This window comes from Colobus angolensis, unplaced genomic scaffold (assembly GCF_000951035.1).
Source record: "Colobus angolensis palliatus isolate OR3802 unplaced genomic scaffold, Cang.pa_1.0 Scaffold104, whole genome shotgun sequence".
Taxonomy (NCBI): Eukaryota; Metazoa; Chordata; class Mammalia; order Primates; family Cercopithecidae; genus Colobus; species Colobus angolensis.
Window position 1 is genome coordinate 8,923,559 of NW_012111364.1, and position 24,625 is coordinate 8,948,183.

General features: G+C 38.0%; 1 protein-coding gene across 5 annotated transcripts in view; it reads right to left on the reverse strand.

Annotated features, from left to right (window-relative positions):
• Positions 1-2,381: 2,381 nt before the first annotated feature.
• The window catches only part of UMAD1 (UBAP1-MVB12-associated (UMA) domain containing 1), a 239,401-nt gene continuing 217,157 nt past the window's right edge, over positions 2,382-24,625 (reverse strand). For all 5 annotated transcript variants that reach the window (XM_011943102.1, XM_011943112.1, XM_011943128.1 and 2 more), the window contains one exon: positions 2,382-4,328. In XM_011943102.1, coding sequence (XP_011798492.1) covers positions 4,071-4,328 — 258 coding nt within the window. In that variant the 3' untranslated portion in view covers positions 2,382-4,070. The remainder of the gene's footprint in view (positions 4,329-24,625) is intronic.

A 24,625-nucleotide genomic window follows, 5' to 3' on the forward strand; every position in this document is an offset into this window, starting at 1 on the left:
TGTACCAGTGTTGATTCCTTGGTTGTGATAAATGTCCTGTAGTTATGTAAGATGTCAACAACAGGGAAAACTAAGTGAAGGGTATATGGGAACTCTCTGTAGTATCTTCATAATTTTTCTGTAAATCTAAAACTATTCCAAAATAAAAAGTTTATTTAAAGTTTTAAAAGACTGACATATTGTCATATCGACTGAAACAGAGTTCCTTGTGTCAATCAATACATCTTTCTCTTTCTTACACACACCTATCTGCCAAACCATATGGCATGACGAGTCCTTTTCCTGAAACATAAGAATACTTAATCCTTCAAGCCAATGTAGTATGAATGGAAATGGACTTATTCTGAAAGTTTTAGATTTCCCAATAATACCTAGGTCATGCCCTCAGTAATATGGGACAAATGCTCAAAAGATAATGTCCATAAACCTGTATTTCCCAAAAACTTTAAAAGACAAAACATCCTTCAACTACATTTCCAATAAACTTACATTTTGTGTGAGTTATTGACACAATTAATAAGATAATGCATTAATCTCTGAAAGAAACATATTCTTTGCTAGATTACTGAGGGCAGTGTTCATTTGTTGATCAATTGTTACCACGGGAGGTACAGAGGTAGTCTGATGTACTATGGTTTCAGAACATGGGTGAGATTCTTTCCTTGCTTCTCCTCACCTGTCATTTAGAATTATGAGAAATGAAATCTCTGGGAATTTTAGAAGAATTTTTTCATACTGTTTTCAATTTACCATTTTTCTTTAAGAAAAGAAAAAAACAAGTGTTGATGTCCATGAATGTTTACCTTAAAAAACTATTATAGATTTGTTCTGCAATTGTTAATAAAAATTGTGCCTTTGCTAACGTTTTAATGGTACAATTTTGAAAGTTCAGTTGATCAAAATTTAATTAGCCAGGGTAATACATGGTCAGAATAGCCTCTCTCATTCTGTTTTTAGGAAAGAATGCAAATGTCTTTAAAGAAAGCTTGGGAAAAAAATACATGCAAGTCTTGAACATATTATAGGGCTAAAAATAAGATTCAAGGCTGGGCACAGTGGCTCATGCCTGTAATCCCAGCACTTTCGGAGGCCTAGGCGGGTGGATCATCTGAGGTCAGGAGTTCGAGACCAGCCTGGTCAACATGGTGAAGCCCCACATCCACTAAAAAAAAAAAAAAATTAGGCATGGTGGCAGGCAACTATAATTGCAGCTACTTGGGAGGCTGAGGCAGGAGAATCGCTTGAACCCAGGAGGAGGAGGCTGCAGTGAGCCTATGTCATGCCATTGCATTCCAGCCTGGGTGACAAGAGTAAAACTCCATCACAAATAAACAAAAAAATAAGATTCAGTAAAATCACCTGCACATTGTATACCTATAGTACTTTGCAATAATAACATATATTAGGAAAAAGACTGTAATAATGAGAAAAAGAACAAAATGTTCACTATGGAATTCTTAGCTAAGGCAGAACAGTCAACTAACATTTTAGGAATATTTCTCATAGTAAGGTATTTAATACGGAACAAAATACTGGGAAGGAGGGGGATCTACAGTTAATGTAGGTAGCTGTTTTTTTATGTTACTCTTCAAGAAGTTCAATTAATATATATTTTGCATTTCATTATAGTATTGTGTGTGTATGGTCAATAACGAGAATTATAACAATCCGTTTCCCAGAATACTGATGATGCGCTAGACTTTAGGCTGCCAGGCATTTGACGTACACCAACTATAACTTAGCATAACGCTGCAAGTTATGAGCAATTAGTGTTTAACAACTGAGAGAACTGAGGGCACCAGAAGTTAGGGGACTGATTGAAAGCTCCGCAGCTTATGAGGGAGGGAGCCATTATCAACTCTGTCTGGCTGCCTCAATTGCCTGAACTCTTTCCCACCATATCATAAGGCTTTGTTATCATATATTATAATTACTAACACTATTAAGGTAGGCATTTATTTATCACTAAGTGATTTAAGTCATTTAGTCTTTCTAGGCTTCAATTTTATCTTAGGTAAAATGAAGTTAGCTTATTGATTTCTAATGTTTCATAGAAACATTAATTTATATACTGAATAAAAAATTAAATGGTCATTTTCACAATATTTTTGCTTAAAAAAGAAGATCATTAACATTGGCCCTTACTAAATGTTGTGATGATGGGATCAATCTAGAAATGCTCATGTCGTCTCTCTCAAATCCCTCCAGTCCTATTAAGCCAGGACTACTGATCTTACCATTTTCAAAGTTATTCCTTAAAACTTACATGTAAGAGGAAATTGCATATTTTTCCAAGCACTATACAAACTATAAACTTAAACTTTTTGGCTCCTAAAGAATTAACAACTTGCATTCAGATATAAATGATTCAAAAAAACCCATTTTTCTGGATCTGAAAATAATAAAATATTTTATTTTAATTCACATTTATTTAAATATAACATTTTTATAGACACATGAAGGTACTATAAACATTGATAACATGGTAGACATAAATATAGATGAAATGTTTAGGTATTTTAGACAAAATTTCACACATAAACTAGACAAACTGACTATGTGCTTGCATTTAGTTTCAAGGGTACATTAACATAGGTATTTGAAAAGGATGTGCTTTTACAAAACTACTACAAAATGTTCACATTTGCATCAGCAATAAGTCATATTTCCTAGACTGATGCTTTATAAAAACTATGTAAAGATCTAATTTAATCATTAACATCATATGGTAACATAATATGTAAAGGAAGCATATTTTTGTCAATAGAAATGTTCCTGCAACTTTTAAATAACATAGCATTTGTATTAAAACCATGCCACATTTATTAAAACAAACACGCATAATAATACTTTAAAACTGGAATAATTCATGTACCTTTATGCACAGTGTTTAGTTTCACTATGGTACTCTTCGTGAAAAAATATACTTAAAACTTGGCACAGAGTTAATAAATCATATTGCTGATCATCAAAATAAATGTGATTTCAATTTCCCATGGCATAGAAAATTCTCTATCACAATTTGCCTCTTCCCTTTACAGTTTATTGACCAATGGCAGTTCTGTTTTCATTAAAGTGAACAATGGATATTCAAGAACTAAAAGTCATATGTAGGTGTTTTGCCTATACTCTAATTGGAAATAAGTTGATTTTAGTTTTTCCAGGAGTAAAACATTTCCATCTGTATTGTGGCCAACAAATTTCTAAATAAGCGTGTTATCAGCAATAATATGTATCATCATGGGATGTTTTCCTTCAGGAGGCAGAGAGGTTGAAAGGAAATGTGGATCTCTTCAGAAACTGGGAACATATGTGGTAAGGAGAGCAAATGCCAACCGAGGCAGAAGCAGGGAAAGTTCTTTGGAAAGCTGGTCAGAGAGCACACTGAAGTAGCAAAAAGGCAGAGAACAAAGGTGGGAACATAAAAATTATTCACAATGGAAAGGGCTGCCATGGGTTTCAGAAAACGGAAATGGGCCACTCCAGAAACAGCACGCAGAGCAGGTCTAGCATTCTCGTATCAGCAAACTAGCACTGTTGTTTAGGACAAGTTTTAAACTTCCACATCAATGCGTCTGAAGAAATTAAGCTAACTGGTAACTTTTTTTCTGAATTCATTCATAAACACTGTGGAAGAAAAAAATTCAGGAATAACACTAATTCAACTTCCTACAAACCAGAGAGGAGACTTCACACCCACTTCTAGCTCAGACTTCGGAGCTGTGGTAACTAAAAAATGCCACAATTCTTTTTCACAGTTCTTCTAAGATAAATTTGAGGTGTTATATTTTGAGAGACCATCTGAAGGAATTGACTCCTTTCATAAAACCTTCATAGCCTAATTTTTATATTTATTATATGGGAGAAAGGAAGTAGAACTTAAGTTCAATTTGTACACAAATGTACATTTTTCTTAAAAATAGAGTAATTAACATAATGCTATTTTCTTTGCTTTATGATCCTTACTTTGCTGAGGGCCTTAAACAGTGAAACGGCAAAGAACATCAAACAGGTCAAATAAAATAGGTGAACATATTTTAAAGCTGTTAAGGTGCAAACAGACATAAAGATTATGAATCACAGAGCACTGAATTTTCAAGAGTGAAATCATACCAAAACCGTGATAAGTTTTCGCTGACATCATAGGAGAGTAAGTGGTCAGGAAGGTCAGTGATGGTGCCCTGCACTGCCAGCACATGCGGGGCCAGGGTGAAGGGTACATCGCTCAGGAGCTCTGCCATTAATGAGCTGTTCTCCAGAGTCTGGCCTGCCTTATTTTCCGTCTCAGGGTCTGATACAGTCACACTGGATGAATTTTCTTTGTTGGTCTAAAAATACATATATTTAAAACATTTAGGCCTTGTGAACTTTGAGGTTTAATAACAGTAAATGTGGCATTAATACATCAAAATGATTGAGAAATGTGGACTAGATCAATATTCCCAGATTTGAATGCAGCTCTTTACTTTAGAATTACATTTATCCAAATTTCTGTTAGGCTTTAAAGTGAATCCTAAACTTTAACTCAGACTGACCACCCACAGACCCCTTAAACACAAACTGGCCTTCCTGTTATTTCCCTTGCTCAGATAATGTCTGTAAAGTCTGTCTCCGCTTTTCCAAATCCTATGTACGTTTTTAGGCTCTGCTAAATTTTCAGCTGCCCGATAAATGTTGTATCACTGGAGTCCAAAGTGATCTTGCCCATTTCAGAATGCTTATGGAGCAAATTGCCTAAGACGTTATTTGGTGTTGCCTATATGTGTCCTTGTTAATTGCTGTTCCATATGCATATATATCTTATCTCCAACTAGACTATAGGGTCTTTGAAGGCAAGCAATCTACCTGGCATATCTTTGTATTTTCTTTTTTTTTTTTGAGATGGAGTCTCGCTCTATCGCCCAGGCTGGAGTGCAGTGGCCGGATCTCAGCTCACTGCAAGCTACGCTTCCCGGGTTCACGCCATTCTCCTGCCTCAGCCTCCCGAGTAGCTGGGATTACAGGCGCCCGCCACCTCGCCCGGCTAGTTTTTTGTATTTTTTAGTAGAGACGGGGTTTCACAGTGTTAGCCAGGATGGTCTCGATCTCCTGACCTCGTGATCCACCCGTCTCGGCCTCCCAAAGTGCTGGGATTACAGGCTTGAGCCACCGCGCCCGGCCTTATCTTTGTATTTTCAACCTTGCACACTTTACTGTTTGACACTAATATACATGTACTCATAATTTATCTCTAATGTATACCATGAGTATTGATTGATTGCCTGACTGTCATTGGAACTAACCTGTTATGTCACAAAAGTTATCTAATTTTTTAAAAAAGGATATGTCTTCTTCAGTTTCCTTACAATTAATATCTCTTGCAAATCACCTAGATATCAATCAATAGAAGAATGGATAATAAATTGAAATGTATTTACAGCAATGAAGATGAATGGCCTGCCACTACGAGCACCTGAAACCTAACTCAAACCAGCCTGGGCAAAACAATGACTCCCCGCTCAACCCTCAATCTCAGGCAGAATAAAATTCCCAAGTCTTTACAGAGGCCTACTAGCTCCTTCACGATCTGGCTCCAGGGGTGCCTCTGACCTCATCTCCAGCTCGTGTGCCCTGGCCTACTCCTCTTCAGTCCCACTGTCTCCTTGCTAGTGCAAGGGCTTGCTTGTGTACACCGAGCCTGCTTCTGCCTCAGGGCCTTTGCTTTCCATTCCCTCTGTCCAGGACACTCTTCTCCCAGACATACACAGGGCTACTTCCCTTATCTCCTTCCAAGTGTTAGTCCAGATGCCATCTCAATGAGGCCTTTTCTCACTTATATAAAACTTACTTTTACGTAGTTTTTGTTTGTTTGTTTGTTTGTTACTTTTTTGAGACGGAGTCTTGCTCTGTCACCAAGGCTAGGGTGCAGTGCGTGATCCTGGCTCACTGCACCCTCCCTGTCTCAGCCTCTCAAGTAGCTAGCTGGGACTGTAGGAGCACGCCACCATGCTTGGCTAATTTTTGTATTTTTTTCACTACATTGCTCAGGCTGGTATTGAACTCCTGGGCTCAAGCGATCTGCCTGCCTCAGTCTCCCAAAATGCTGGGATTACAGGCATGACCTACTGCGCCCAGCCAAGGAGCTTTTGTAGCTCATGTTCACTGCTGTATCCCACATGTCTAGATCAGTGCCTACTGCTCAGTAAAGATTTATTGGGTTTTTTTTTTTTGGTTGGTAGGCTATTAATTACTGCCGCAATTTCACAGCTTGTTATTGGTCTATTCAGGGATTCAGCTTCTTCCTGGTTTAGTCTTGGGAGGGTGTATGTGTCCAGGAATTTATCAATTTCTTCTAGATTTTCTAGTTTATTTGACATCATCCTGGTTTAGTCTTGGGAGGGTGTATGTGTCCAGGAATTTATCAATTTCTTCTAGATTTTCTAGTTTATTTGCATAGAGTTGTGTATAGTATTCTCTGATGGTAGTTTGTATTTCTGTGGGATCAGTGGTGATCTCCTCTTTATCATTTTTTATTGTGTCTATTTGATTCTTCTCTCTTTTCTTCTTGACTAGTCTGACTAGCAGTCTATCTATTTTGTTAATCTTTCAAAAAACCAGCTCCTGGATTCATTGATTGTTTGAAGGGTTTTTCGGGTCTCTAGGTTCTTCGCTTCTGCTCTGATCTTAGTTATTTCTTGCCTTCTGCTAGCTTTTGAATTTGTTTGCTCTTGCTTCTCTAGTTCTTTTAATTGTTATGTTAGGGTGTCGATTTTAGATCTTTCCTACTTTCTCCTGTGGACATTTAAGTGCTATAAATTTCTCTCCAAACACTGCTTTAGCTGTGTCCCAGAGATTCTGGTATGTTGTGTCTTTGGTTATAAATGCTAATGGTTATAAATGCTGACAAACTATTTGACTCTAAGTCTAAATGAGAAGAATAATTTTCTGGGCCGGGTACGGTGGCTCATGCCTATAATCCCAGCACTTTGGGAGGTTAAGGTGGGCAGATCACCTGAGGTCGGGAGTTTGAGACCAGCCTGACCAACATGGAGAAACCCCATCTCTACTAAAAATACAAAATTAGCCAGGCGTGGTGGCATATGCCTAGCTACTTGGGAGACTGAGGCAGGAGAATCACTTGAACCTGGGAGGCGCAGGTTGTAGTGAGCCGAGACTGTGCCATTGCATTCCAGCCTGGGCAAGAAGAGCGAAACTCCATCTCAAAAAAAAAAAAAAAAGAATGATTTTTTTGTATGAGAAATAATTTTGTAAAACTTTTTATTAAAGTATAAAATATACACAGAAAAGGTTACCTCCTAAGCGTATAACTTGCGAAATTTTTACAAACTGAATACACATGAGCAACCAGCACCCAGATCAAGAAATATAAAAGACCAGCCCCCAGAAACCCTCCTGGTGTTCTCTTGCAGTCACAATCAACTCCCATCCCGTCAATCACGATCCTTATTTCTAACAACACAGAATTCGTTTTACCTGGTTTTGTATTTCAATTAATTAATTTATTTATTATTATGAGACGGAGTTTTGCTCTTGTCACCCAGGCTGGAGTGTAATGGCACAATCTCGGCTCATTGCAACCTCCACCTCCTGGGTTCAAGTGATTCTCCTACCTCAGCCTCCCGAGTAGCTGGGATTACAGGTGCCCACCACCACATCCAGCTAATTTTTGTATTTTTAGTACAGACAGGGTTTCACCATGTTGGCCAGGCTGGTCTCGAACTCTTGACCTCAGGTGATCCACCTGCCTCAGCCTCCCAAAGTGCTGGGATTACAGATGTGAGCCACCGTGCCCGGCCTAGTTTTGTATTTTAAATGAATGCAATCATACAGTACGAACTCTTGCTTCTCGCTTCTTTTACTCAACGTTATGTAGATAAGATTCATCCAAATTGTTTCATGTTAGATTAAAAAAAATCTTGAAGAACATGTTGTTGGAGAGGTGATATATTCTGACCGATATTTTAAAAGAATCATCCTGGTTGCTGGGTTGACAGCAGATAGTAGAGGTAGGGTGGCCAGGGAAAGAGGTGGGAAGATAGCTGGGAATGAGAGATTACTTACGAAGTGGATTAGAGCAGGGATAGCAAAGGTGAGATAAAATGGTTGGATTTTGGATAGACTTTAAGGGTAAAACGAACATGATTTGCTGATGGAATGGATGGTGGGGCTATAAGAACAAAAGCATAGTTAAGGATAAAGCCAAAGTTCTTGGCCTGAGCAATGAGACTGATGAAATCACCCTTTATAGGGATGGGAAAGAGTACCAGGGAGCAGGAATGGGTAGGAAGATCAAGAGCTCAGTTTTGGACGTTTCAGTGCCTAGCAGACATTAGGTGGAGCTGTTAGTAGGCAGGGGGATATAATTTGAATCTGGAGCTGGACGAGATCTGGTGGAGAAAGTGGAGAGAAAATTAGAATGGACAGTATTTTCTAGGTGTCATAATGTAAATGGGGAAACATATATGGGCCAGTAGTTAAAAAGGGATGTGTAGTCAAGAAAAGTTTCTTTTGATTTTTGTTTTTCTTTCCAAGTTGGGAGAAATAATGACAACTTATAAGCTGATAAGAAGCAGCTCACAAGAAAGGAAAAATCCATAGAGAATTTATAGAGAAGGAACTCATCACAAAGCATCTCCAATACCTAAAACAGGGGCCGTAAAGATATATTTTTCAGTGAATGACCTCGAATTAGTAAAGTTAAAAAGCACATGCCTATAAGAGTGATCTTATAATTTCATGTGAAAATAACACCAGAGTACTGTTTTAGGACTGCAACTAACAAATGTAATCATACTCTTGTTATGGTAAAGCTTGTTATAAAGTTGTATATCTGCAGTGGGCAGATTCTGTCTCCTGAACCCTAACTGGGACTCACAATGCTAATTATCCTCGAGTCAGCCAAGAGCGCAGGTATGAGTAATGACACCATCATTCTACTCTCTTTAAAGGGCTTCCCTGTACACTGGTTTATACAGAAAAACTGAAAGGGAAGCAACATTTGGGTGCACCATAAAACCTTAAGATTTCATCTGCACCAGGGTTTTGATCACCTGTGAGCAGGAGAACAAAGTGGTTAGGAGCACAGATTCCAGAACCATGCTGCTTGGTATAAATCCCAGGTCTCTTGTTTATTAATAAGCAAATGGCCTTGGGCAAATTATTTAACTTCTCCATGCCTCAGTTTCTTTAGCTGTATTATGAAATTGATAATAGTTAACTATTTCATAGGATTGTTAATTGCAAGGATTAAATGAAGTTATATTTAAAAGTAAGCAGAACAGTGCTCGGCACATGTTAAAGTAAGTGAATAAGTAACATTTTAGAAATGCTGGATCCCATTTGGGTTTAGATGAAGTTTAGAATTCAGTCATCTCTTCTGACACTCACTGGTAGTTCAAATAATACCTTTCCCTCTCCTTTTATTTCTTGCTTTCTCTCTTAATCTCATGTGTAAATGTTCCCTAGATCTGGTGGTCTCATCCCACTCAAGCTTTCTTTTCTTTTTTTGTTATGCATAGAATGTTCTAGAGTTTCATCAGACAAATCATCTCCTTTCTTAAACAAAAGCATTCCTGACATTCCACCTTCTCCACTAAAGCGGAGGTATAGGCATACATTCTTTTATTGCGCTTTGCTTTATGGTGCTTCACAGATACTCCATTTTTTACAAATTGAAGGTTTGTGGCAACCCTGCATCAAGTAAGTCTACTGGAGTCATTCATCCAGCAGCATGCGCTCACTTTGTGTGTCTATGACACATTATTATCATTCCCACAATATTTCAAATTATTTCATTATTGTCTCTGCTTTGGTAAGGCATGATCAGTGATCTTTGATGCTATTATTGTATTTGTTTTGCAGTGCCACGAACCATGCCCATGTAAGATGACAAAATTAACTGATATATGTTGTGTGTGTTCTGATTGTTCCACCAACTAGTTGGCCATTCCTCTATCTGCCTCTCCTCAGAATTCCCTGAGATAGCTCAGTATACTTTTAATTAAGACATGTACATTTGTTTAGACATACTGCTATTGTACACTTAATAGATGACAGTATAGTGTAAGCACAAGTTTTGTATGTAGTAGGAAACAAAAAATTCATGTGGCTCGCTTTAATGCAATTTTCACTTTATTGCAGTGGTGTAGAACTGAACCCGAAATATCTTCGAGGTATGCCTGTAATTACCTGTAGGATTTTGCTTTCTAAACACACAACTTCTTCTTTTTTTTTTTTTTTTTTATGGCTGAGTAGAGCAGACTTTACTGATGGGACATGAAGGCCCCCTCCTCTTTTGGAGGTCTGTGTGGAACTGAGGAGGGGAGATTCTTGATGTGGTGGGAGACTGAGTGTGGCAAGGGCGCCTCAGCAGCTGAGGGTCTCTCTCCTCCTCTCGAAACACACAGCTCCTAAGGCTTAACTCTCCAGCAGCAATATATATTCCCTTGTTCATATTTTTATTAATCCTTTTTTTGGCAAATCATTATTTATGAGAATGTAATTCCTTGAGGACAAGAATGTATCAAACTATATCTAGTACAGTAAAAAAATTGGGACATGGTTTCTTATTCAAGTTATCCTCATAAAACTGCCATCTGACCTGAAGCGAGCTGTTTTACCCATTTGAGTCTCAGTCCACTATTATGTAAAATGAGTGAAGAGGGACAAAAGATGAAGATGATGAAGACAACTAGGATGACAATGATGACAAGACAGCAACTAGCATACACGGAACACTTTGTGTCAGGCTGTATCTAAGCTGTTTAAATGTATTTGCTCATTTAAGTCTTACAACAGCCTTGTAACGGTGTGTGCTCCTATTAGTCCTGTATTAAAGAGGAAACTGAAGCACCGAGAGGGTAAGGAAGTTGTCCCAGGTTACACAGCTTGTTAGTGGTGAAACTGATAATCAAACCCAATGACCATTAAAGCTCTATATTCCAAGATCCTGCACATTTCAGACATGCTTTGGATAGAATGATTGACTGAATGAACAGTGCTTCAAAAATTTTAGGGTACAGTATCAGAAAATACAACAGTTACTAAAGTAGCATATCTTGGCTCAATTTAGAAAAAAAAATGCTAATAGTTTGTACCTTAAAGAAGAAAGGATTGAGAAAATCATTAAGGTGACAGATCTTGCAGAGAGGCTGAAGAAGGATGGAAAAGCAACTCTAATTTAAGATATATTTATCCTTGAAAATGAATCTACCAGCAGTCTGGATAAGACCATGGGAAAAACACCATGGACAGTGAAACAAAATTATCTGTGAGTTGAAAATTATTGAAACAGACATGAAGGCAAGTGGGAATGCACTATAGTATTCTTTCCACCTTAGGATAATCTTGAAATTTTTTCATAATTAAGTTTTTAAAAATTAGTTTAAAAATACGATGGGCAAAGTGTTCCACCAAATGCCTCCTAGAATGATGTGAATTTCAGCTGTGCTGTAAGTATTACTCCAGCATCTATCTCTTAACTGTTGGCTATAGTGCAGCATTACAGTCTCCAAGGAGGCTGCCTGCCCTCTTGGCAGCAGGGTGAGTGCCATGATGCAGCTGCTGTTGGCATGCTGAGAGCTGGAAGGAGAGAAATATAAGCCAAAACAAGAGTAAGTCACAAAGAAAATGTGAGTCAAAATTGAAGGACCCCACAGCCTATAAACCTGATCACTAAGTCTGGCAGCCAATGGAAGCAGTGGTGGGGGCTGGGGGTTTAAACAGGTGCATGAGTTCCCCTGCAAAAAAGCAGCTCTCACTTAGACACAAAGTCTTGTGATTTTTTTCATTTGCATAATAAAATGGGTCTTTAATGGGAAGAATTAGTATGTTAACCACAATAGAGCAAGAAGAAAAGACTCAATTAACCTTTTGGTTAATAGCCAAATTTTAGAAAATTAATTCAAACACTAAGTTCATAAAGCATAGTTGTTATTTTTGTGATGAATTCTGTTCACAGAAATGCTGCTATCATAAGGTTTCTGAGTACAGTTTCTTCATAAACCTAGCTTTAATACTTCTTTTTCAAATTAGTGGTTGCCCTTACTTAGTTTAAATATGAGCATACCACATCAGTTTGTTTAATCTTACAAAGAAAATTAATATTCTTATTTATATCATTACAACAAATAAAGCTTACTGTTATTAGCTGTTTTCATAGGTTTGTATAAAAACTATTTCTTGTTCATCAGTTAACCTGTTAAAAAATTCCCTGGCACAATTTATTTTCATTCCTTACATTCTACTATCTTTATTTCAAATAATTCAAAGAGGTTTACAGCCACTCTTCCTCCCTTTCTTGCAGAGGGGTGTAAAAATTCATGAGCTTCAATCTTAAAAATCTCCTCAGAGCTTAGGAAAAAACACACTCCAAGAATACAAGGCATATAACACTTTTCAGCAAAGGGTTGGAAAAATGAAGTCACTTCCCCAGAGCAACAGAAGGTTAGTGGCATCCCTGTGAACCTCGCTCTCGGGTGTTTGAAAGCAAGGAAATTCAGGTTTAAGAACAGACAACTACATTTTTCCTGGCACAAAATTCCAGTAACCACCATGAAGTCTATTAGGAGGCGCCAACTTTGCAGACACACTAACAATTGGAGACCTCATCTACTTAGCTATGTCCAACTAAATTATGAATATTTTATTAATATGAAAGTCATCTATATTTGGCTTCTTTTAAAACCTCCTGCTTTTTTCTGCAACCTATGCCTCAGATAAGTAGAGATAATATAGTATGCTATAAAAGCAAAATATTGATGCATTACAATTTAGAAGCCAGCCTTAACTAAAACAGCAATAGAATCTATTAAAAGAATGTGAACCCAGGTATAAAACACTCTTCTAACACATTCAATTTACATGCAAAGAAGGTAGCTATATCAAGCATATTTCTAGAAAATAAGTTACAAAAAAAAGAGGTAATATCAAGCTCTGGCTGTCTATGCCTTTAAATTCTAATGTCTATAAATAAAAGACATGCTTCTTTGAACAATAGCCTGAACAAGCAACACTGTCACTTTATCTCCCCAGATAACTATCCATTCTATTCTGGCTTCAGCTGGTATCTGCTTGCATTACATCAGCTTCTTGACTGTGGGGTGAGGTGGAGGGGCAAATCTGAGTTAGAAGCATCAGGGGACAGAGGTTAGGAGAAGGTGATATAAGCTATGGCAGTTAAGGCAGTACTCAAGCTTTTTATTTTTTATAAGAAGCTGGTCATTAATAAATGTCTGTCTAGCTATTAAAAGCCTGAGAGTTGGGGTCTTGCACCTCTGTAATTCCTAAGCAATAGTCTCCTTTCACTTGGGAGAAATCACATTGCAATGGCAAGGATTGTTTCCTATTTTTCTCCAAGTTCTCAGTACCCAGAATAGCACCTATACATACAAAGTGCTCATTAAATGTTTTTGAATGGCACTGGATCTGGTCCCCTTCTTTCTCAGATACTCTAGGCACTCAGACTTGATATTAACATTGAAGGGTTAGGTCAAAGAAATAAATAAAAACCCAGGACATGTTGTCACTGATACAGAAATTAGGTGGGAGAAGCTGAATTCACAGATTTCTATCTCCATGTGGCCTGGGTGTTAGTTTCCCCTAGAAGTGAGGGCTCCAGTTCAAGAATGCTGTATTTCAGTAGCAAACTAAGAGGCTAGGTTAGAAGGCAGATCTTTTCTCTGCTCCTTTCCTAGTCTCTGACATCATTTCGGCTTAGCTTCTGGCTCATGTTTTTTTTTTTTTTTTTCCAGTATTTGTTCCATTTTCTCTTCTTACTCTTTCCTTCAATATTTCCACCTGCTTGTGCTCCCTTGTTCTCCAATCTTTCTTTTAAAAAGAAAAAAAAAAATGTTCTCCTGACTTCCTCTTTTCGGAACTCCAGCTGAATGTATATACAAGTGCAGAAGGGGAAGTAAGCAGGCTGTTACTTGCTTCTGTAATCTGTTCCATGTATTCTTGGAAAAGTGGTTTGTCTGAAGCTGGAAAAATCTTCTGTGCTAGCCAACTAGAGTGGGGGTGCGGTGGAAAGAGGAAACAGAAGCATTTCAGGAAAGGAACCAGGCAAGAAATAGTGCCTTAAATGCAGGATCCTATTTAACACTGGTTTTGAAAACACAAAAGGCTGTTTCAGTGATTTTTTTAAAACTGTATTAAAGTTGGTTTACAGAAATTCATAAAGTCTAACCCGTAAGCTGTCCAGGCAGTTCATATTTTCCCAGCAGGCCTTCCCCCCTCGTGATTCACAGCACACATTTCACCTTTCTCTTCTCGCTTCTGGTTCTATATCACTACCTTCTTCCTTCCTGTTGGCAGGTGGGTCAGCCTCCTACTTCACAGATAAAACAGGAACCACCAAGTGAGGATCTCCTCTATCTGCCCCACCCAAAAAAAATGTATCTGCATTTGTACCCAACCTCTTCCCCAGAGCTTCCAGGGCTGCAGATCTACCCCAAGGCAAATTCTTCAAGAACATGGCTTCATCAATTAGGAGGTGTCTCTTAATTGCTAATCTTTCCTAGAAGCAATTAACCATTTTTTAAAATTTGACTCAACTCTATGTTACCTACTGGAATATCACCTACCTAACTCCCATACTATCTTTCCATGCTTTTTTCACAGCCAGGCTGAGACCATTGTTGGCACACACTGTCTGCCATTCCTCCCTCCCCCATGGCAACCTGCCTCCTGCCTGGGCCTCTCTACTGAGTGTGCTTTCACAAAGGTTACTAATAATCACTCTCTCCTAAATTCAGAAAATGTTTGGAAGTGCTAATCTGCAACGACCACTTTGTAGCACTTACTGCTATTGACTCTCTGAATTTTTATTTCTTGGCTTCGGTACACTTGTTAGTTTTGTTTTCTACATGTCTAGCTGGTTATTCTTTTTGTCTATTTCTCAAGAGATGGTGTTCTTTAGGGTTTCATTTCTGTTCCTTTACTCTTCCTAATCTCAACACACTTCTTTGGATGAGCTTATCTGATATGGATCATGCCTACTGCTCCACTCTTCTACCCCCCCAAAAGTAAATATGTATGTAGATTCATGCACATGTGTGTGCAGGCACATGCACACACATGCACATATACTAATCTCAAACTCGGATTTCTCTCTAGAGTTCCTGATCCATATGTTCAACTCCTATTACACATTTCCTTTTGGATATTCCACAGGACATCTTACACTCAACATGTTTTAAACCTGGCTCTTAGCTTAGTCCCTTCCTGACCTTAACCTTACCTCAAACTTAATGCTCTTCCAATCTTCCAACATTTTCTGTATCAGTGAAGAGAACCTACACAGTTGCCCAACACAGAAACCTGCGTTATCTTTGACATTTCCCTCCCTCTCACTTCCTCCATGCAATAAATCACTGAGTCCTATTGACTTTTCTGCTTTCAATATCTCCCCCAATTCATCCATTTCTCTTCAGGTTCATGTCATTCTCTTCATTCAGGATACTAAGATCTTCTTCCTTGAATGCTGCAAGAGTTTCCCATGTACACAGCCTTACTACCTTACACTACATTCTCCCTATCACTTGTAGCATGTAAAACACATTCTCTTCCTTAACATTCCTCAATGCCTTTGAAAAAAGACCAAACTCCGTGTCATGACACACAAGCATGACCTGGCCTTGCTTACCCCTCCAATTTCTTGTACTGTTATTCCTAAACTCTGCATCCATACCAAGCTATCTGCTATTCTCCAGACCTTCTCATGGTGCCTACTGCTTTCCTCTCCCCTCAAAAGTAGATATGTATGTAGATTCATGCATGTGCGTGTACACACGCTTTCTCTTTAGTTCTGAGCCTTGGCTCATTTAATTACTTTAATCTAAGTTAAGACATCCTCTCTTCTACTCCCTTCATCTTGCCTATTTCAGTTTGCCCTTCCAGGTACACACAAGCCTCTTTTAGAAAGACTTCCCCAACGAACTCCCCAAACCTGGGCCAAGTAACCATCCCTGTGTTCCCATAACAGCTTGTGCATACTTCTCTCAAAGCACATATCACACTCGACTAGAATTCCCTGTCACCCCCACAAACCTATGGGCTGTCCAAAGCCAAGGGCTATAGCTTTCATTTCCATTTCCTTCCCAGCCAGCACAACGTGGAGCTCATAACAGATAAACAATACATATTTACTGAATGACTGAATAATCTAAATTTCTTCATAAATTTTATATTCAAATTTCTTCTGAATAAGCTAGGAATTAGGATGTGGAGCCTCAATTCCTGCATTTGTTTCTTTGTTTTTCTAAGATTTTACCAAACCCATTTTGCCCGTTATCACCAACATGATAAACTATGGATGGTATTAAATGCAGAGATAAACTGGTTTGCGACTCCAGCTACATCCATTTCCTCAAGCATGAGACAGACTGTTCCTTGACTTGCCAAATGAACAGTTTCACAAACGTGTCTCCTAAAGGAAGTTTAATGGGATCCTGCTACAATGTAGATGAAACCGTTGGGGAAAGATTTTTCCTACAGACCCGTCTCCTCACTGAGCTAGCCTCATCTACTCCAAAGTCCCCTTAACCAACCTGCCTTATGCAGCTCTTCTCTCCCAGGAACCAGTGTTTCTCTCCAGCTACATGGTATAGTCTGGAGGGGCTGCGATGTAGCCTATGCTTGGGGACAGCAGACAGGAACAGCAACAGGGTGGCAGGACTAGATAGGCACTGAAAAGGAAGGAGAGCCTCAGAGATGAGAGCTGCAAAGGAGGGTAGGCAAGGGGATAGGCAGGTGAATTCCATTTATTTAATTGCTGTTCACCTCCGTTAGAGGGAAAAGCCTCATATCTACTTCTCTGGTTTCCATAAACAGAGATATTTTTCTGTACGGAACTCTGGCCTTCTGCTCCACCCCTTATTGCTCCCCAAGGAGGTACACTGAGTTACCTAGTTGGATCTATATTGTTTAGTCACAACACTTATGACACTAAATGTCTGGGCTTTTTCTTCATACCAACCAATTCTCCAACTCTCCGAGTAACAACTGAGTGTTCTACAATTCAATTCAATTCCAACGCTAACTTCCTGGAGGTAACCCAAATCCCACAGGTTCAGGGCTCAGTCTCACAAGGCTGCACCCATTTCAGATGCCAATCACAAACTCAGGTCACAAGTACTTTTGACTGACAAGCTATAAAGTCAGGGATTCCCACAACTCCCTCCTCCGGTTTGATAATTTGCTAGAGAACCTTACAAAACCCAGAAAAACAATTTTCTTCACATTATTTGTTTATTACAGAGGATACCCTCATGAACAAACACAAGAGATGCATAGGGCAAGATCAGGGGAAGGAGTATGGAGCTCCCACGCCCTTTCCAGGGACCTCGCCCTTCTAGAACCTCAATGTGTTCACCAATCCAGAAACTCTTGGAACCTACTATTTAGGGGTTCTTAAAGAGGTTTTATTACATAGGCATAAAAATCATTGGCCACTAGTGATTAACTCAATCTCTAGCTCTTCTTCCTTCCCAGAAGTTAAGGAGTGGGTCTGAGGGTTCCAACCCTCTAATTACATGGTTGGTTCCTCTTGCGAATGGTCCTTCATTCTGATGCGATCTGGAAACCACCAAGAGCCATCTCATTAGTACAGTACGTCCTCAGATAACATTGTTTTGTTCAATGTTACAACATGGATGAGAAAAACAATCAATTATTCAAAGGGCCACTATGTGTGTGGAGTTTTCATGTTCTCTTCACGTCTAGGTGGGTTTTCTTCAGGTACCCTGGTTTCCTCGCACATCGCAAAGCTGTGCATATTCGGAGAACTGGCGTGTCTGCGTTGTCCCCATCTGCTTGAGTGTGGGTGTGTATGAGTGTGCCCTGTGATGGGATGGTGCCCTGTTCAGTTCTGGGTACCCCCTCACACCCTGAGCTGCTGGGATATGCTCCGGCAACTCCAAACTCAAATAACTGGGTGAGTAATGTTCTTACTTGTCTTTATTAATATTTCTTAAATGTAGAGCTCACACTTATTTCAATGTTTACTATTAGAAGTGGTTTGATCTTTATTTAGAAGTTTGGTGATTTTTTGTGACCATAAATATACCATAGCAACTTAACTCATTTCTATCAATTAATCTATGGTAAAACTGGTTTTGTTATATGTCATTTTGCTTAAAGTTGTAGCTTCCAAGAACCTATCGAGAATGTCAATGGAGGGTTTACTGTATAAATTTGGGCATGATTGAAAGGAACTTGTTATGGATAACAAAAGATGCTCCTCTTACCCCTATCACTCAGGAAATTCAAAGGGTTCTAGAAGCTCAGTGTCAGGAACTAGAGACGAAAACCAAATATGTATTTCTTATTATCACAGTAGATGACAGACACAAGTCTATATTTCTAGGTGGGCTACACTAAACCCCAATATCCTAAGGCCCAGGGAGAGTCTCTTTCTCCTTATCTCTCTACCTGGACTGCGGAAAAAAGTGACCAAAGGGAGAGTCTGTTGTGGTGCCTTAAACTTCCCCACAGATGTAGACATGGAACAGTAGGAGTGCACAAGTCCATCTTAGCTATTACACTATCCACCCACAGCTGTATGTATCTTGTTTCTCTGTCTGGTGGCTCTTTGGTCTTATTTCTCCATTGGCTCTGGATATAAGAAGGAACAAGAGTGCCCTTTATTAGGACTTAAGACCCCCACCAACTTCTACTGCTCAAAGCAACTCCATTTAGATAAAAAAAGCATATTAACCACACCAAAACAAAGCAAAACACAAAACAAAAACCAAAGTAAAGCAAATGTTAAATGATCTATAAATTTAAAATATAACAAACTAAGAGTTTAAAAAACTTGTATGACCTATAGTACTATATGAAACAACATATTGGTACAATTTTATCAAAGTTTCATAATTCAGTTAGATCTAAGAGATCAGAAAAGTTCTCATCAGAAACTTGGAGAAATAACAAATAACATTTGTATGGTGCCTTATATGGTTTTCAAAGTAGTTTCACATGTATTGAATTTGAACCTCACAACTCACTAAATTTGATAGGGAAGCTATTATTTCATTCTCATCTTCTGAGGCTCAGAGGTTAGTGACCATCACACCACCACTAACTGGCAGAGACTTACACTTTGGGTCTTCTGACTTAAAATCCAGTGCTCCCTGTCCCATACTCCAAATCAATGGCAGTCACATATAGATTATAAAACAAGTATGTATCCCCTGTGTCCAGATTGTAACAATGTCGATGTAACCTACATAAGCAATCTCTAACAATATAATCCAACTTGGCCAAGCTGATTTCTTTTTTTGTTTTTTACATTAAATCAGCAATATTTCAATTTTATGTACTATAGTATAATTTCACAAAAAATGTTCTACTGAAGTTTACCTAGACATTATCATAATTTTCTTTATAAGTCTAAGCAAACTGAATTGGTTAAAGTCTTCCAGTAAAGACTACTATCAAGGGAAATAATTTTAAATGTTACTGGTCTGGAGTTATTTTGTTTTTATTTTGTTTTTAGGTCTCAAGTTTAACAATTTCTTTATGGACAAGTGTCATCTGGATTGGAAAGTGAAGGTTCAAAAATAAAGACTGTGCCACTATAGAAACCAAGTTTAAACTAACAGTTCAACTAAGCATCTTATTACTAGGTTAAATCTACCAAGCTGGCTACAACACGTAGTAGCTTAGAAAACTACAGCATCTAATCACAATCAAGGTTGCAAAACGGTTAAGGCTTCTGTGCACAAATTCTTCAAGCTTATTATGTATCCCACAGGTCTGAAGAACTTGATATCCCTTGTTAGTCACAATGGATTCTATTAAAACTTAACTTCCCATTTATATAGCCTTATTTATTGTAAGTATGTATTCAACTTCTTCAGAATGTAATGCAACAAGATCATATTTTTTTCTAGATAATTTAAAAGGAAAACAGGCCGGGCGCGGTGGCTCAAGCCTGTAATCCCAGCACTTTGGGAGGTCGAGACGGGCGGATCACGAGGTCAGGAGATCGAAACCATCCTGGCTAACACGGTGAAACCCCGTCTCTACTAAAAATACAAAAAAATTAGCCGGGCGAGGTGGCGGGCGCCTGTAGTCCCAGCTACTCGGGAAGCTGAGGCAGGAGAATGGCATGAACCCGGGAGGTGGAGCTTGCAGTGAGCTGAGATCCGGCCACTGCACTCCAGCCTGGGGGCAGAGCGAGACTCTGTCTCAAAAAAAAAAAAAAAAAAAAAAAAGGAAAACAATGAGAAATGATCTTGCCCATCTCCTTAGCATACTGAATATTAATTACACTGAAATGAATAATACTCATTTCAGTGAAACAATAAAATACACTCATCTACATATACAATAAGAAAGAAAATGGAATAGTTTCCATTTTTAAACCTGGTAAGAAAATATATTATACTAATTTGTTTTTATATAATTAAATAAATTGACATCACTTATATGATATTGACTGAATGCAAATAAATGTCATAAGATACAGTCAGAAATACAAAAAGAAAGTAAATCTAAAAATATTAAGTAACAGCTACATGTTGGGTTTTTTGGTGTGTGCTTTGATAGAATGAACATTTGCCATTCTCATAATCTAAGTATGATATATACTTTTAAGAACAATCAATTAAATGTTATGACAAAAATGAATATAGTTATTTCATGTTAAGGCTGTTGTCTGAGCACAAAAAACTAATCTGTTCTGTTGCTCTTAACATATGCTGAAAAATTTATGCTTTGCCACTGTTTCTACCATTATCATACAAAAACATAAATATATAATACTTGGTATGTACTTAGAATTGCTCAGGTTTACTGAAAAATTTATGCTTTGCCACTGTTTCTACCATTATCATACAAAAACATAAATATATAATACTTGGTATGTACTTAGAATTGCTCATGTTCACCCTATGTATAAACATCTCTCTAATCTCAAAAAGTAAATAATTCTTCAAGAAATGGGAACATATTGGAGAAGAAAAGCCTTATTTTCTGTGTAATTTGAATTTGATATACAGAGTAATCCACATACTTGGAACCACTATAGTTGGTGAATACACAACTGTGTGTTTTCATACACAGATGAAAGTAAAAGGAAATGTGTCATACCAAATCGAGTACAGAAATTATGAGGGTAGGCTAATTAAATTCCACTGGGCGTATGAGTGATAGTGTAACTCACACTTGCTGCACCTAACCCAGAATTCCACTAGAAAAACAATGTTTGGCAAACTGAAGAGGTGAGCAGAAAGCTGTGTCACTTGACCTTGGCTCTCAATTGCAAAAGGTTATATTTCAAAATAGAAGATGGGGTTGGAAAAGTAAATACAGCTGTGTTTTCTTCGCCCCAGTATGAGGATGAAGTGGCCATTCAGAATGGCAGGAGGCTGAGTCCCTTCTTGGTGCACACACATAGCCCAAAAGAGTGTGCTATTATTTCATTCCATGGCTAACTCAGGACAGTAGTTTGTTATTGTGGTAAAATATACAAAAATAAAATTTACCATCTTAACCATTTTTAAGCGTATAATTCAGTGGCATAAGTAAATTCACAATGTTGTGCAACCATCACTACTATCCCTCTGCAGAACTTTTTCACCACCCTAAACAGAAACTCTATACCCATTAAGCAACTCCCCATCCCTCCTCTCCCCAAGCTCTGGGTAAGCTTTTTGTAAACACTTTTTGTCTCTATCAATTTGCCTATTATAGGCACTTTATATAAATGGAATCATACAATGTATATCCTTTTGTGTCTGGTCACTTTACTTAATAAAATGTTTTTGAGGTCCACATATGTTGTAGCATATATCAGAATTTCATTCCTTTTTAAGGCTGAATAAGATTTCATTGTACGTATATGCCACATTTTGTTCATTCATTCATCTATTAATGGACATTTGGTTGTTTCCATCTTTTGTCTAATGTAGGACAATTATTATTATTTTTTTTTTTTTGAGACGGAGTCTTGCTTTGTCGCCCCAGGCTGGAGTGCAGTGGCGAGATTTTGGCTCACAGCAAGCTCTGCCTCCCAGGTTCACGCCATTCTCCTGCCTCAGCCTCCAGTAGCTGGGACTACAGGCGCCCGTCACCATGCCCGGCTAATTTTTTTGTGTTTTTTAGTAGAGACGGTGTTTCAACGTGTTAGCCAGGATGGTCTCGATCTCCTGACCTCGTGATCCACCCGCCTCAGCCTCCCAAAGTGCTGGGATTACAGGTGTAAGCCACTGCACCCGGCCAGGACAATATTTTTAAGTAAAAGGTGGAAAAGTTGAGAAACAAGTCTAACAGATTCATTAGGATTTGATGAACATAGGAATACAGAATATTTAAGTAGATGGATGACAATTAGCAAGGGCCTGAAGTGAGAGAAACACAAACTGTGGTTCCTGCTTATTTTGAATTATAAATTTATTAAGGTAAAATAAATTTGTACATTTTTATAATACTCTCTTTGCTTGTCTTTAAAAGTCATAACTAAAGTAATTCTTGTCAACTTAGTATTTTATAAATTAAAATCTTAATATCATTGAGACTATTTCAATCTTGTTTGAAACAGCTCCACAATCCCTAAGACCTTCCACACACACTGGAACTCTACACTACAGTTCTTTTCTGTGGTTATTATACGGGTACAAGATGTCCTCACCCGCTCTTGGAGAAAGTTGACCCAATAAAACAGAGTAAATAATACTAAGAAGTGATTAGAAATGAGAAGCCACAATGGTGTCTAAAAATCATGAGTGGAAAATTTAAAGTTTACATAGCTTAATAAATTTCAAAAATTATAATGCTTCAACAAAGTAACAAACTTTACATAAGCAACCTGGAATTTCTTAAAGGAAAATACAGTCTAGTGAAAAAATGCTTTCAGATCAACAACAGAAAAGTTGATTAATGTATAATCAATTCTTAAGGTCATCTTTTTCCAGGATTCCTAGATTTTTGGGAAAAAGAAGGTAATTATCAGAATATATGCTGTTACTTGTACATCAAGTTGAAAATTAATCTGCAAGAGTTAGCAGAAAGAGCACTAGACTCAAGTCTCAATGACCCCTGCCTCTCCCTAAACTGTGTGACCTTAAGCGAATCATTTAACCTTTCTGGGTTTCAATTTACACCTCTGAAACATGAGATAATTGAACCAGATGATCCAGCTCTCAAATGCCATGCTTCCAAGTAGACTTAGACCACAAATCTGCAATAGTAAAAATTCTTAAGGAAATAGTACTTAAATCAACATAAATGGTAACAATAGAAAGAAAGCAATTACTGAGAAGATACTGGTAATTCAGAAAGATATTCCAAAGGTTATTTGAAGGACTCATATAATGGAAGAACACCTAACTTCACATTGCTCTTGATTATGGTAAGAAACATAAACACTTAGGAGTCAAATAAGAAAAATACAGGTAAGTGCCAATCTTCTCATAAGTATGGCCTAAAAATAATCTTTATAATTATTAAGAAGTCAGAATGTATTTTCTTAGGCTACTGAGTTCACAATAGAGACAAAAATCCTATATACTTGTAATACACAGATGTAGTAAAATTATTATAATATGCCTTGAAATCAGGAAAACAATAAATTAGATCAAATTAAAATTTATCCTGAATGCTAGTGCTTGAAAAGGCAATTTAGTTTGGAGGAGCTGAACTCTGGCAAAGGAACTTAGGAACACTTTCAAGATTGCTGGCCTCAGTGTGCTGGGAGGTATTTTCATTAGAAATATCTCTAGGAAATATATGAGTTGTGTTCTTTATAATTTTTTGTTTTATTACCATAAAGAGCAAGGTGATAAAGTAAAATTTTCCTGAGATTAGTGGCAAAATCTGGAGAGAGAAGGGTATTAAGAAAGATGTACATGTATGAAAGAAAGCAATTAGCTAGAGGTGGAAATGACTGGTTACAAGAAGTGAAAGTGTGAGCATAATCCATCTGCTAACTGTCAGAAATGGAAAATCGGATGCGATAGGGAAGAACCTCACATACTTCCTTCCTGGCCACCATGTGACTTTTCCATGGGTCAGCGTGGCTTTTCTGATGACCAAACTAGGGAAGAGAAAAGCTTGGAATGACTGAGAGGAAGAAGCAACATCACACAGTTCTCTAGGACCCAGATGATTATGTATTTCACCAAAGTTTCTAGGTAGTCAACTTTCAAAACCCAGTACCAGATTTTCCTTTAGCCTTCTAGAAATCATTGCTATGGTTTCAACTGCCAAAGTGATCTAAAAGTGAACACCTATAATTTCCCAAAGTGTTTTTAAGTGTATGGAAACTATGCTTACAGCCCAACAGAGCTTCTGTTTTTCCCTCCTCTGCCCTCTTTGCAGGTGAGTTAATAGTAAGAATTCTCTGAAGAAACTAAATAATTTATGGTTCACTTCTGAGGGTAAAAATAAGGTGGTTTAAAATATGAGCCCCGATACATACTAATAAATAAATTATATTAGCTGTTGTCGATTTTAGTTTCATTAGCTTTATGCTGAGTCAGTCTTAAGCTTCCGACAGTGTGCCTATTTCTACCACCTCAGTTATCAGTTCACACTGAATGAGCACTTACTTGCCACTCACTGTTTTAAGCTCTCTACCTGAGTCTAATTTAATTTTTCCTTTATGAGGTAGGTACTGTTT